General features: G+C 40.4%; 2 protein-coding genes across 3 annotated transcripts in view; one reads left to right on the top strand and one right to left on the bottom strand.

Annotated features, from left to right (window-relative positions):
- Window positions 1-2,009: 2,009 nt before the first annotated feature.
- LOC148369728 (galactose-specific lectin nattectin-like) lies at window positions 2,010-9,209 on the top strand. Its single transcript, XM_088331887.1, has 7 exons — window positions 2,010-2,053; window positions 3,145-3,210; window positions 3,303-3,351; window positions 3,425-3,510; window positions 5,082-5,216; window positions 7,682-7,793; window positions 9,045-9,209. Exons 2-7 carry the CDS (start codon window positions 3,145-3,147, stop codon window positions 9,122-9,124), a joined length of 528 nt encoding a protein of 175 aa, XP_088188013.1. The 5' UTR covers window positions 2,010-2,053; the 3' UTR covers window positions 9,125-9,209.
- Window positions 9,064-13,921, bottom strand: part of LOC148369727 (dnaJ homolog subfamily C member 16-like) — a 21,633-nt gene continuing 16,775 nt past the window's right edge. For both annotated transcript variants that reach the window (XM_088331885.1, XM_088331884.1), the window contains one exon: window positions 9,064-13,914. In XM_088331885.1, the coding sequence (XP_088188011.1) occupies window positions 13,476-13,914 (439 nt within the window). In that variant the 3' untranslated portion in view covers window positions 9,064-13,475. The remainder of the gene's footprint in view (window positions 13,915-13,921) is intronic.

Genomic DNA, 13,921 nt, shown 5'->3' with positions numbered 1-13,921 from the left:
TTAATAAGTGAACCTGGAAGCGGGTCGAACTGGCAAGTCGTCGGTTTGGCCGTATTCACCATCTGTTTAAGATTATCGAGTGACTGTTGACTAAAACGGGACAAAATCCCTGGACAGCCACCATGTCGTGCATCTATAGATTTCAGTGCTTAAGTATGTGTTGAATTATTACTGTACTTAGCGATTTCTTCCTGTATGCTTTGGATCTTCTTAGTAAAGAAGACCATTATGTCATGGGCAGAATGAGTGGAGCTATCTGGGATAGTCTGTTGCCTTGTAAGCGATGCTACAGTGTCGAAAAGGACTTTGGGATTGTTCTTTTGTGACGCAATCACCTTCGAAAGGTAGGCTGATTTTACAGATGCAAGGGCCGCTTTATATTTCAACAAACTATCACACCAGATTTGATGGAAAACCTCAAGCTCGGTAGCGCGCCATTTTCTTTCAGATTTCCTGCATTCTCGTTTAAGGAATCTAGTTTTATCATTAAACCAAGGTGTGCGTCTTTTAGGTCGTGATTTATGCCAGATGGGCGCTACTGAATCCAGGGCACTAGCCAGGGTAGCATTGAATTATTTAGGAGTGGTTCGATGGAGCCTATGTAGGAAGGAAAGGACGCAACTGCTCCTGGAAGAATATCGGAGAGCTCAGAAACTGTGCCCGTGCTTATATTGCGTCCAGTGAATCCTTCAGATTTTTTGGTACTATATTTAGCTAGCACCTCAAATGTAACTAAATAATGATCCGAGATAACTGTAGTACACGATAGCACCGTCATGTTTGAGGTCGAAACTCCTCGAGTCAGAACCAAGTCGAGCGTGTTTCCATCTTTATGGGTTGGCAAATCAACCAGTTGATTAAAACCAAAAGCATCAATTATAGACTGAAACACAACAGTGAGTAAACTGAGTGGGGAGTTCATATGAATGTTAAAGTCTCCCATAATTATAATTTTGTCTGCATAGGTTACTAGTTCAGACAAAAGTTCAGCAAATTCGTCTAAGAAAGTTGTGTATGGTCCTGGTGCGCGATAGATAGTTATCACATAAATTGACAATGGGGAGGACCTCATAACAAGAGCCTCGAACGACTTGTGATTATTAGAGGTACGAGGAGAAAATTTGAGCGTTTTTTTTCAGAAATGAGCGCGACACCGCCACCCTTTTTCAACGTGCGTGCTATATGGCTACTCTCGTAGTCTGGGGGAGAAGCATAATTTAGCGCTAAATACTCATCCGGGCGTAACCAAGTTTCACAAAGAGCGATACAGTTAAGTTTATAATCGCGAATAATATAATCTACAAGTAAAGCTTTAGGAGCGAGCGATCTAACATTCAAAAGACCAAATTTTAGCTTTGAATCATTTGACTTAGCTGTAGTCTTTGTAGAGATCGTCACGAGATGCCGTTCGTGGGCGTTGGGCTTCAGGCGTCGGTGGACTCGCAGAATCGACGAGGAAATGATGGTTGGATTAGACAGATCTTCACGTCGTTGCTCCTTCAACTTCACACGCTTCCCTGCACGACATCCTCGCTTCTGTTTTCTGTCTTTGCGCCGTCTTCGTCTTCGATTTTTCTTCGGTGGGGCGGGAAAGCAGGGCGAACCCGAGTCCCTTTGGAGCTCATTCGGGATGTCATGGGTGGTATAGAAAGTGCCCGAAAAATCGAAATTTAGACGCCCACCCAGTCGGATGAGCTCCTCCCGGCTGTAGGTCTTATTGGCCACGCATGTATCCAAAAAGGAAAGCAGGAGGACAGTGGTAAATAGTAGGATAGCCGGATAGCAACTAGCCGCTACGTAAACACGCGCCGCCATGTTGGAAACCGGAACCGTTGCGTTGGAAGATAATGCTACAAGGAGAATGAAAAATGTTCATGATTGTTTTTCTGGTTTTAATGGAGGTTTGCATGGATGACTCACACAAGCCTCTATTATTTGCGGAGGGCAAATTCTTGGTTTGCGCAATATCCTGGCAGTTGGAGAATGAATATAAATAGGCCTAGGGCAAAAGATTTTCATTGCGGATCTGTTTGGCAAAAATAAACAAGCACAGGTAGGTTTGACCATTCCAATCCAGGTTAGGTGACACAAACTGTCCAACGTTAAGACTTGTGAGAATGATGTCTCAAATTGCTTTTTTTCTTTGTTCTTTTCTGTCAGATTTTTCTAAACAAGGTATGTTTTGATCTATGTTTGAACTTTTTGGCGCTAGCATACACTTAGAGCACAAAATTCAAATGTGCGGCCTGGGGGCCAGTCGTGGCCTTTAAGGTGGGGTGCGTAGTTTTGTGGTGTCCTTAAAAAAGTTGAAGTTTAAATATTTTCTCTTCTTCAAGTGTGCGTTTACAATTCCCAACTGAGTTCAAAGAGCCCTTATGCTTTGTTTTTGATTGCGCCTATCTGCTTTCATCTTACTTTTATCGGGGCTGTTCGGGGCGGAACAAACCGGCAGAGTTTATTCGAGCGCGTCTAAGAAATGCACGCAAATCGTGTTACTCTGCCGCCATCTGGCTTAAAGTCATGATTGCAGCCTTGATTTTTTAAACGGGGCAAGGAAAATTACAAACTACGGAGACTCCCCTAGAAGAAATTGTCATGATTTTCCACCATCTTGCTGCTACGGGTAAACCTCCAAAAAGGCTGGGCAAAAAAATTGAGAAGGAAAATGAGTCTCCCTTGTTTGTGTCCTCCCTTGCGCTTTTTAGCACTCGTTTTGAGTTGCTCTACATAATACAACGACGTCTAGTGGTCAGACAATTATTACTATCAAATAATTATAGATTCAGTTGTCAATGGTTGATGGGTTTATCTTCTTTATATTTCTATTTCATTTTATTTCATGTAAGAAATAAATATATTTGAGAACGGTGGAATGTTTTTACCAAGTTACCGGAGCCTCTCCGTGTGGCGTTTGCATGTTCTCCCCGTGCTTCCTTGTATTTCTCCAGGCACTGAATTGTTGGATTGATGGATGGAATGTTTCGATCATAGCTTCTCTTCCGGAAAACCCAAATCGACTCAACCTCACTTGACCCTAGCTGCGGCAGCCCCCAATTAAATTAATTTCGAAACCCCAGGCTTAGTCCATTTTTGATTCAACAACGTAAAACTGTGTTTTTCCCCTTGCTGGACTTATTTTTACAGATGGATGAAGTTGGTGCGGTTGCTCTGATCTTGTGTCTGATGGCAGGAATGTGGCTTGAAGCAAATGTGGGAAAACTACAAATCTGATTATTAACTATTTGTTGCAGAAAATCAATCGTGATGGATAATTAACCTTTATTCTACTTTTACAATTCCAGGCAGACACCCAGCAAAAAGCGCAACCGCCGCAGTTCCCCACACCTAAAGGTTTTTCAGCCAAAACATTTTTCTTTCTTTGACTTCTTTTATTTGTGCACTGACAACAAATTTCTCGGTTCAGATCCCCCTATAGAACCAACATGGACCTCACGTGGCAATCACCTCTACCGATTTATTCCTGAACTTAAAAATTGGATTGATGCTGAGGTAAGTTCCTCCTCCATCCTGTATAATAAAGCAACCCAGTGAATTAAATGCAAGTTGAATACAATTGTAACATTAAAGAGACATTGTTTATTATTCATTAATAAAATATCGATATGAATAACAAGTAAACGTACAAAACTATCATACTCATGTACTTTTTTTAAAAACACTCATAATTCGAAACTTTAGATATATTTTGCATAACACGAGGCTCACCTAAAGGGAGCTACTATATGTACCTCCAACAACCAAATACCTTGTAAAACTATACATCAAATAAGTGAGAGGAAAATTGGTAGTTTGGTCACTTTAAGTCTTCTTAGTTTGTATTCTTGTGGCTTGTGGCACTCTTTTTTTGGTTGCACTACACAATACACCTGTCAGAACCAGAACAGGAGGACCCAGATGCGAAACGTTTTCACACAAGCTTTATTTTACGGGAATGGGGCAGTCATGCGCGTAAACACAAACGCCTGTGATTCGGCGATCGCTGGGCAGAAGAAGTAAGACAGAAGTCCAGTGTGGAAAAACAGGAAGCCACAGGCCGACAAGATCGATACCAGTTACACGAGCAGATACCAGACAGACGGGGTCGACACCGGACAGGACGGGACAGACAGTATCGATAGCACGTACACGAGCAGATACCGGACGAACGGGATTGATACCGGACAGGACTGGACAGACAGAATCGATACCAGATACTGGAGTCAGATATCAGACAGGACGAGACAGACGGGATCGATACCAGATACTGGAGACTGGCGCAAGATATCGGACAGGAAGAGACAGGCGGAATCGATACCGGAGACTGTAGCAAGATATCAAACAGGACGAGATAGACGGGATCGATACCGGACAGGATACACAAGCAGGATACCGGACAGAGTCAAAACACACATCTTGCGGTTGCAGAGGTTCGTTGACGGACTGACAAGGGTTGAGTGAGAGCACTGAGCTTAAACTGGAGTGAAGTCAATCAGGCAACGAGCCGCAGCTGGCGCCAAATGGGCAGGGCCAAGTGAGGGCAATGGGCAACCGTGATAACACCAGCATCTACTGGTCAAAAACTACACAGTGTCCCTCTAATGCGCCGCTTTACAACGACCAATTCTCAATGGTTATTATGTGGACAAAAATTGAAATGTTTTGCTGTGTTTATGACACTATTTCACAAGAGTCTGCATGTTTCAAATTTTTGGGAAGGAAGTATATGTCACTTAACTCAAAGTTTCTTAGTTCAGATAGAAATGATACAAACGTCCTAGACCAGGGCTTGGCGACTACGGCCGCAGGCCAAATATGGATCATCAAACTTTTCAATCCGGCCGGCACAATATTAGAAATCCAATGATAGTACAGTATGCAAAATATGGTCAAAAAGCACTACTAATGAAAATGTATTGAATATGTGCCACTCATGTCCCATTTTTTTATGTTTCGGGATTACTTTAATAATCCAAAGAGGAAGCTCAGAGATACGCCATGCTTGCAAGAAACTCTACTTGTAATCTGACAAGCCTCATTCGTTCTACTGCCATTTAAAATGTATTTTGTATTTTGCTTTTTAGAAAACCTGCCTTGGTTATGGGGGCAACTTGGCCTCATTTCATACTGAAGAAGACATGCAATTTCTTAGGCACTTGACATTTCTCACAGCGGGAGACCATCCACTCGCATGGATCGGGGGCCATGATTACGCAAAGGTGGGTGACAGTCCTTCTTTTATAATTCAGGTAGCGTTTGTAAAACAGATTTCATTTATCGAACGGGCTCCTGAAAAGAGTGACGCGTTTTAGAAAAAAATTGACTCAAGAATAGTATTTTAGTCGAGAGTTGCTTTATTTTGAAGCGAGATCTTTGAGCGTCAATAACCCACACCAACGATCACATTGGATTTTGTCTGGATGAAAGTTTGCCACTTCCGGTTTTTAAATAAGCGCATTTTATTTTGGTTTTTATCATTGCAGTGACGAAGTGTGTATAGCGCGTTAAAATAGGGTGTCGGATAACATCTACCGGTTTTAAACGCCAAGAGGTCAGCATGTAGGCGGTAGAGCCGTGGTTCTCAACTGGTCTGACTCAAGGATCCACCATCCCATCCTAATTACAAGCAAAGACCCAAATCATGAAAAATCACTCTTCTCAAATTTCTAGAATGAAAAGTTTGCGCAGTTTAAAGCAGATATACTACAATATATTCACCTTTCTTTTCAAAAACTGAATCAGCGGCAAACCCGACTTTAAGAAGCGTGTCTACTCACATACAGTATAAGCCTAAATTGCATATAACCGACCGTCTAAAACTGTTTTCTAAAAGCCGCATACTCAGAGGTTTTATACCCAAATGATTAACACAGAACATTTAATAAAAGATAATCACTTAATTTTGTAGCTAATAAAGATCAATATGCTTGTAAGAAAAGTCTAAACCATTTACTGTACCTTCAAACAGTACTTTAATGGCAGACACTCATGCAATATTTTTGGATTTGGCAATCATTTCCTTTTTTGACTCGTTCGATGTTGTCACTGCTCTGCGCTTTTCCTTTCCCTTATTACTAACTTTCTTGAGACCAATTTTTATGTTCAGAAAAGGGAAATAAAACTAACAAAATCACAATTAAATGAGATGTGGTCCCCCTCAAACACAATTGGGATGGCGCCGATTGATGGAACAAAAGAGATTAAGCAGGGCATTGTCGCAACTGTCTTCGTAATTGAGCCCACTTTTTTTTTCTTCTTTACATTATTTTGCCAGGGTAAAGGCCCGCGACTCACTGAAATCGGGTCCGCAACCCACTTAGGGACCCACCAGTTCAGAAACACTGCAGTAGAGTACTGTAGTATTGCGCAATAGCATTAGAAGATATTGAACATCTGCAAAGAAGATTGGAAAGAATACTATTCTGTTATTTTGACTAATATACCACGTTTAAATAAGGGGTCACAAAACGGTCACGCCCAGAACGGAATCAGGACCCAATTTTTTTATCGTTTACCACCAGCTTTAATATAAGAAAGAGGAAGGGTTGCGCCCACGATCCGGTGTTTGCTGGACGCTGGAAGCAAGTCTCTCTCGCACTCGGATTGTGATCGGAATACGGAAGAGGATCTTCCGTAGCGAGCGTTGGCAGTGTCAGGGACGGAAAAACAGGTTGGTAGCTGGGACAGGGAGAGCAAAAACGTGGTCGGGGTCGGAAACGAGTCGTAAGCCGGGACGGGGGAGCAGACGTGGTCAGGATCAAAACAGGTCGTAGCCGGAGACAAACGGAAGTAAAAACGGGACAGGCGAGAGTCAGGGTCAAAAAAGGACAGGACTGGGTTTAAATAGGGACAGGGGCGAGACAATGCCGAGAGAAGCGTAAGAAACAAAAAAGAGCCCCTTCTAGTCAAACAATGACCTGCAGTCTTTAATTTGTCCACCTGATGTCGCTAAAGCGTGCAATACAACACTTCTGAAGTAGTCCTATTGCATTAAGTTTTTCAATGCAAATGATCAAATTTACGGCTTTAAAACAGAGGTATTACTTTGCTATTACTTTTCATCAAAGTTTCTACTTTGAAACGAATACAATTATTTGCGTGTTCAAAACCAATTGGATGAAATGGTCCTCCTATAAAGAAAATACAACTTTTGAGGGTAAATGCAAATGAGAAAAAAATGATTTTTCAATGTAATCTGTTTTCAATGTGAATTCCCCAGGTACCGGAAATGCAATGTAATCCATCAATGAGCCTGGCCCCTTTGCAAATGTTTTTTAAACCAATTCGACCCGGGACTGAAAAATTTTGCTGAGCCCTGGTTTACCTTGTTGTCAGTATCGGCCGCTATGTTGCTGTTCTTAGATACCCACACTCTTTAGGGCATATCGGCTATTTGTAACCAAAGAGATTTAAAAAGAACAGGCTTTGGGGCTTAGGGGAGAGCTATAACAACAGATTTGGGATATGGCATTGTGAGGGCATTTTCTGTTCTTCCTTCAAGATCAAAATTCATTAATGTCTTATCTCCTTATTTTGAGTGTCAACTACACTATAAACTTACCTCAGTACATATTTCATCTTAATATGTGGGAACGTATCACACAGTATTTCGGATGAGTGTATTTTTTGTTTGTTTGTTTGATTAACGTGAACGTTTTACTAATGCACAAGTATTTGATTTTAGGAGGGTGTTTGGCTTTGGACAGATGGTTCTGGATTAGTTCATCTCCCATGGGGAGAAGGTCAACCAGATAATTCTACACCTGGAGAAAATTGCTTGGAGCTCAACTTTAAAGGTAAACATTCAGTTAATGTGTCACAAACTAAAATGAATATTATATACATTATTTTTTCCTGACTTTTTGATACGCTAAAATCATCACTGAAATAAAGTCCCACAAAGAAAATATTTGTTCATAATTTAATATTTTTAGTATGCGAAAATAGTACTTAAAATAAGCACAATTATCTAATTTGGCGGGCAGCACGGCGGCGCAGTGGTTAGCGCTTGTACGGCACAGTTCATGTAGCCTAGATGGTAAGGCGCCCGCTTTGAGACTGGGAGGTCGGTGGTTCGCGCCCCGGCCGAGTCATTCCTAAGACTTAAAAAGTGGTCGGCGGCGCCCTCTGTTGGCTGCGGCTGCATCGGCTCGCTACAACGGGTCAGGTGCAATCGACATTTCGTTCTGTGTACATTGTTACACAGAATGACAATACAAGGAAATTATTATTATTATTATGTCATGGGAACCTGTCGTGGGTTCAAATCCAGCTCCAGACTTTCTGTGCGGAGTTTGTATGTTCTCCCCGTGCTTGCGTGGGTTTCCTCTGGGCACTCCGGTTTCCTCCCACATTCCAAAGACATACATTTCAGGTGAATTGGCCGGTCCAAATTGTCCCTAGGTGTGAATGAGCGGATGAGTTGTCTGTCCCTGTGTGCCCTGCGATTGGCTGGCAACCAGTTCAGGGTGTCCCCTGCCCACTGCCCGATGATTGCTGGGATGGGCTCCAGCGCCCCCGCGACCCCACTGAGGATAAGCGGTACGGCTAATGAGATGAGATGAGATGAGATCTAATTTGGCAGATATATTCCATGTTAGATAATTGTTTTTCTTGATTTTATCAAAATTGTGTTTTATCTCAATTTTAGCTTATTGCCTTAACTCATCTTGTGTTAATTTTGTGTTTTTTTCTTTTTAATATTTGTTATATTATTTTATGTATATATGTATATAGTTTCTTAGTTTTATTATGCTTTGTGGTTCTTTACTGTGCATATGTCAACAAACACTTTGAATCTTGAATCTAATTCTAAGGGGGCGATGATTCTTTCTAGAGCAATGCAATACAAACTAATGCCAGCTGCTGTTGATCACGAGTAAAGAAATGCAATAGCAAAATTGAGCTAGCAGAGAGCAGCGTTGGCGTCCTTTTTAAGCAGACTTGTTGAGAAACACATTAAAATACGAATTTTTAGCCATTGGAACAGAACATTTTTGGACAGATGCAAGCAAAAAACCACATGTCCTGGGGATGTTTTTCAACAGGCCGTTTCAACGACGGGGATTGCAGTAAATCAAGAACATTTATTTGTCAAAAGAGAGTGGAACAACAATGTCTTCAATGAGGACAAAGTTGTGGAAAGAATATGTGAAAACTGTCATTTCTTCTTGTGTTCAGAAGTAAAGACAAAAAACAATAATGCACAAAAACGTCTTGTCTGTATTTTTTCTCTTCTTATTTGGTTTACCAATAAATTAAGGTTCAGTGATCATTGCCATCTTGCGTAATTGTTATGAATCCCCCACTTGGCAAATCACAGTGGCGCAGACCCAGTTTAATATCAACTTCATTGATCTCCCCTTGAACGTTTCACAAACAATAGAAATTTGACGCTGTTGACTATTGTGCAATACTAATTCAATCCAGACATCACATTAAACATACAACAGATATATTATATCCATTTAAATCTTGAGATTATTCACAGTACCAGTGGGGAAAAAAATAAACAAACAAGCACAATGATAGTCCACATTTTCATTGGGGTACACGGAGCAACTTAGCCCTTTTGTTTGCTACATTGGCTAACAAGGCTAAATATTGCACGATGCTGGAACCAGAAAAATATAAATAGAGGTAAGATCTTAAGCCCAAGCCTGATCCCGACCCGAATAGTCAAAAATTTTGTGAGGGTCTGGCCATGAGAGACCGTGGTCCTCAAAAAAACTAAAAATGCCTCATCACAACACGTACAGTACTAAACTCTTACCAAGGTCAATTGAAAGAACTCCCTCCTGTGTCTATCAATCCATCCATCAGTGTTCTTCTTTGTTCCTGTGCCTATCTCTCTCTCTCACTCTGTGAAAGTGCCACACTAGACACTTATCAAATTTTATCCAATTGGGAGAGCCAGGACCAGCCAATTTTTGCCATTTTGACTCATTTTTGAAGCCCTACAGAACATGTAATTATGTAGTCATATATAAGCATAGGACAAATGAAAAGAAAGCTTGAACCCTCATGGTTCATTAGAGAAAAAAAAGTGTTTCTAGCTCCTACCATTGTTTAGTAAAACAATTGAAGATTGCTAAGTTTCTTGAGAGCAGAGCTTTTACTTTAATGCTTTTTTTTTTTGCATTTGTGAAACCCCGAATATCTAAATAATGCTTTCCATCAACACAATGACACTTTGCAAAATAACATTTTATTGCAAGGACACTGAACTGATATATGAACTATGCATGAACTTTGCAAGAACGTTTCAGCGCCTGATGTTTGATCACTCGATTTTGGTCACCACGGCAATCGCCTTCCTTCATATATTTTTTTAAAGGAATAAACTCTGTTGAAGAGTTAACTACCTATGACTATTTCTCCGTAACTTGCGACTCTTACTCACCATATGAGTCTGCCTACACACACTCTCAATCGTTGGATACAGGAAGCAACATTACGAAGTTGGGCTCCTTAGATGTGAGGAAAAAGATCTGATCAAAGCCACTCCTGCCATCTAATCGTGATTTATCATTCTGAAATTATTCCCAGAGGATTGACACTTACAAAAGAGCAGCGTTTTACTTTTACGTATAAAGTAAAACAAGAAAATACTAATTTTACGTCTTGGCACTGAATGCTTCTGCTAACGTATTTATACACTATAGTAGTGAATAAGTTAAGGACAAACTGCTGCTGTGGTTTTAAGCCCAAAATTTAAAACCTTCAAAGTGACAAACAGCTTTTTTGAAGTGACAAAGTCAGCTGTCAACTTGTTCCTGTCAACTCTCGTTAAAATCCTTCCTTGATGGAAAATTGTCGGTTTGTATAACCCTTGCAAAAACAAATATAAAAGATGTAAATGTTTATACATTCCTGCTGAACTTTTGTTACAAACTTTGTTACAAAACACAGGCTTTAATTTTGGTATCCTAAATCACCCCGCACCCTCCTCACCAATAACATGAAATTTCGGGTTTGCTTTGGGCTCGGTCCTACAAATTAACTTCATTGGTCGAGCTCAGACTGGGTCGGACTTCACTACCTACAGGTCTGGGTCAGGTGGGGCTGGATTTCTGAGGTCCGATCTTACCTCTAAATAAAACTGACATTCTCAAAGGAAAACGATGCTGAGGTCCAATGGAAAGGTCACCAAACAACAGTAGAACGCAATATTGCACAAGTTAGTCAGTGTTCATAGTACAGCAAATATCGTTTCAAAACAGAAGACCAAACATGCAATAATATTCATACACAAAATTATTATTTCATGATTATTTCTGCCTGTGGCTAAATCAAAACAACTACTGTAACGTAAAATGTCCTAACTACGGCTCAGGAGCCATTCCGACCCCTTTACTCCATATTTTAAATGTCGCTTAAAATATATAAAATATTTAGTTGATGCTCAAAATAAAACTGTTTTAGATAAGTTACACTCCGTTGTTTTAACTATTGCTGTTGACAATATTTAAATGCACATAGTGAAAAAGCAATTGACTGAAATAATAGCCTTGGCTAGTCATGCAAATGTTAATTCGTTGAACAGCTAAAAATGACAACTACAGGTTTGAGTTATAAATAAAAAAAGGCTGTACTTTGTGCTCAGGTGTGCTTACTTTTCCATGCATTTCGATAGGAAAAAATGTTAAATTAAAGAGATTAAGGACTCTACTTTTTTTGCTTTATCAAAAGTCATCACAGCCTCTCGCAATAGCCATCTGTTATCACTAACATTAAAATCATCTCAATCAGCCTTTTGCTACCGATGAACAGTATTGAATTGTATTGTCTTGGATTCGATTGTTACACGGGCGGTGAATTTTGCTCATTTGAACCAATGTAGTTCTTATTTTTCTTAATTGGTGGAAATAAAATAAGAGATAAAACACTTCCAATGATCTGCTAAATTAAATACGTTTGCGTATTGTCTAACTTTACTTGAAAATTTTTTAGAATAACACAAATAAATATTGAAAAGTAAATAATGATTGATAAAGTATTAATCATCTCTTCTTTGAACTATTAGAAACGTATAATTATTCATTTTTAAAACGTTATCACATACAAATGTATTGATTGATTTATTAAATGTCCTCATTACGAAAAAACTAAACAAATAACAGAAAACGATGACTGAAAACGAGCAAAATAAGAGGAATACAATTGTTTTTGAGCTGAATAAGGTGTGAACATTTGTGCAGCCTCTCACAGTCATTTTTTGTTTTTCATATTTGAGTTGTTCACATTTCGTAAAAGATGTCGAATGCTTTTCAAATAATATCATATGTATGTTTTTATATGAAAAAAACCTCTTCAACTAATAAACATGTAAAACAATATGGCGACAGGCTTGGTAAGGTGTGGGTGTTTTCCGATGACGTCACAGCTCAGGATGACAAAGACAAGACATGCTGTCTTCAAAATCCATTTAGTTGAAAAATAATTGGAATATACCCATGAAATATTGATAGATTTTATGCAAAAGACATGTACTATTTCCTCACATTTTGCATGTTTAACTCATTCAATGCCATAATGTATCAATGTTTGCAAAAGCATTGTCCCTTCGTGCCAAGACATAAAAATACATTTTTCTTGTTTGATTTTCCAAATCTATTATATAGGGTTTGGTGGTGCTCATTGGTAAGTATCGAGCCTCTGGGAATGGTTCTCCACGCATCAAGGAGGCCACTTCCTATTCCCGGCGAATGAGTGTGTGAAGGTAGCCCTACATGGCGAGTAAGCATAGTGAAGCGACAGAACTTCCCTCGAGAAAAAAGATGACAACATTGTCATTGTCTGGTCAGTGAGGGATGATGGTTTGTGCAATTGCCATGGTAACCGACAACGTGTTATGGTCTGCATTTATATTGCGCTTTTCAAGACAATGAAGACCTCCCAAAGCACTTTACAATGTGCTTCACACTTTTCCCTTTTACAAACTAACAGCGTCAGCCATGCAAGGCTACCTGCTATCAGGAGCATGAGGCATTCAGTGTCTTGCCAAAAGACATATCGACATATAAGACGGAGGAGCCAGGAATCGAACCTCGACCTCTTAATCCCGAGCGCTCTACCTCCTGGGCTACGGGGGCTTGCAAAATTCATGTATGTATGTATGTACACACTTCATGTATAAGTTCAGTGATGTTGCAAAACACGTTTTTTCTTGGAAACAGGTCTTGTCGAGAAATTTGTTGTTTACCAAACAATGGTAAAAGCTAACGAAAGATGAAGGTTATAGCTTTTTTTTATCGATATGTCCTATGACTATATAGTTCAAAGCTACATTTTATGCAGGCCTTAAAAAATGTGTCAAAATGCCGAAAATTAGCTGGCACCGGCTCGCCCAATTTGAGAAAAACGTCTAGCATTGAATGAGTTCAGAATTTGGGAATACCTTCGAGGTTTGAAGTTTGGACACCCCTGTTCGTGGTCCTCTAACCAAAACATGTCAGTCCACTTCTCAACATACCTTTCTATTTACTAGAAGTGATCTTGAGGAGCCCCGGCCAGGCGAGAATGTAGTGACGAGGCAACGTGCCCTCCATGAGCCTTTCCATCCACAAACCCAAGCGATCCAGCTTGTGGTGGATCTGCAGTGTGGAAGTGCTGCGGGAACGAACCGACTTTCGCGGAGGTTGATCCTCGCGTGAAGTCGCCCTCGAACGCCTTGCCGGAGCTGCCGGTTCCTCCTCCGGCGTTTTGCCCTCCGGCTCTTCTCCCGTGTAAACTGGCTTAAACAGACAGAAGTACTTTTTGTAGCCGTTGAGCGCCAGTACGTAGCCCGTGTAGTCTGTATTGCCTCCAGCGTCGTCATCATCCGCACGTGTACCGCACTGCACGCTTTCAAGTAGCATTTGCATCCACTCACTGTGCTTGTCAGTATTCAGGAAAGAGAAATGGAGTGTCAGACACCTGGAAA

The sequence above is a fragment of the Urocampus carinirostris genome, chromosome 3, assembly GCF_059441175.1.
Source record: "Urocampus carinirostris isolate Australia breed hairy pipefish chromosome 3, RoL_Ucar_1.0, whole genome shotgun sequence".
NCBI lineage: Eukaryota > Metazoa > Chordata > Actinopteri > Syngnathiformes > Syngnathidae > Urocampus > Urocampus carinirostris.
This window is presented reverse-complemented; position numbering and strand designations above follow the sequence as displayed.

Bases quoted from the DNA above. Each gene is read 5' to 3' on its own strand.
- LOC148369728 (XM_088331887.1), top strand. From the start codon at position 3,145: ATGGATGAAGTTGGTGCGGTTGCTCTGATCTTGTGTCTGATGGCAGGA. The intron at 3,211-3,302 runs GTGGGAAAACTA...TTACAATTCCAG, and splicing joins GAATGTGGCTTGAAGCAAAT to GCAGACACCCAGCAAAAAGC. The intron at 3,511-5,081 runs GTAAGTTCCTCC...TTTGCTTTTTAG, and splicing joins AAAATTGGATTGATGCTGAG to AAAACCTGCCTTGGTTATGG.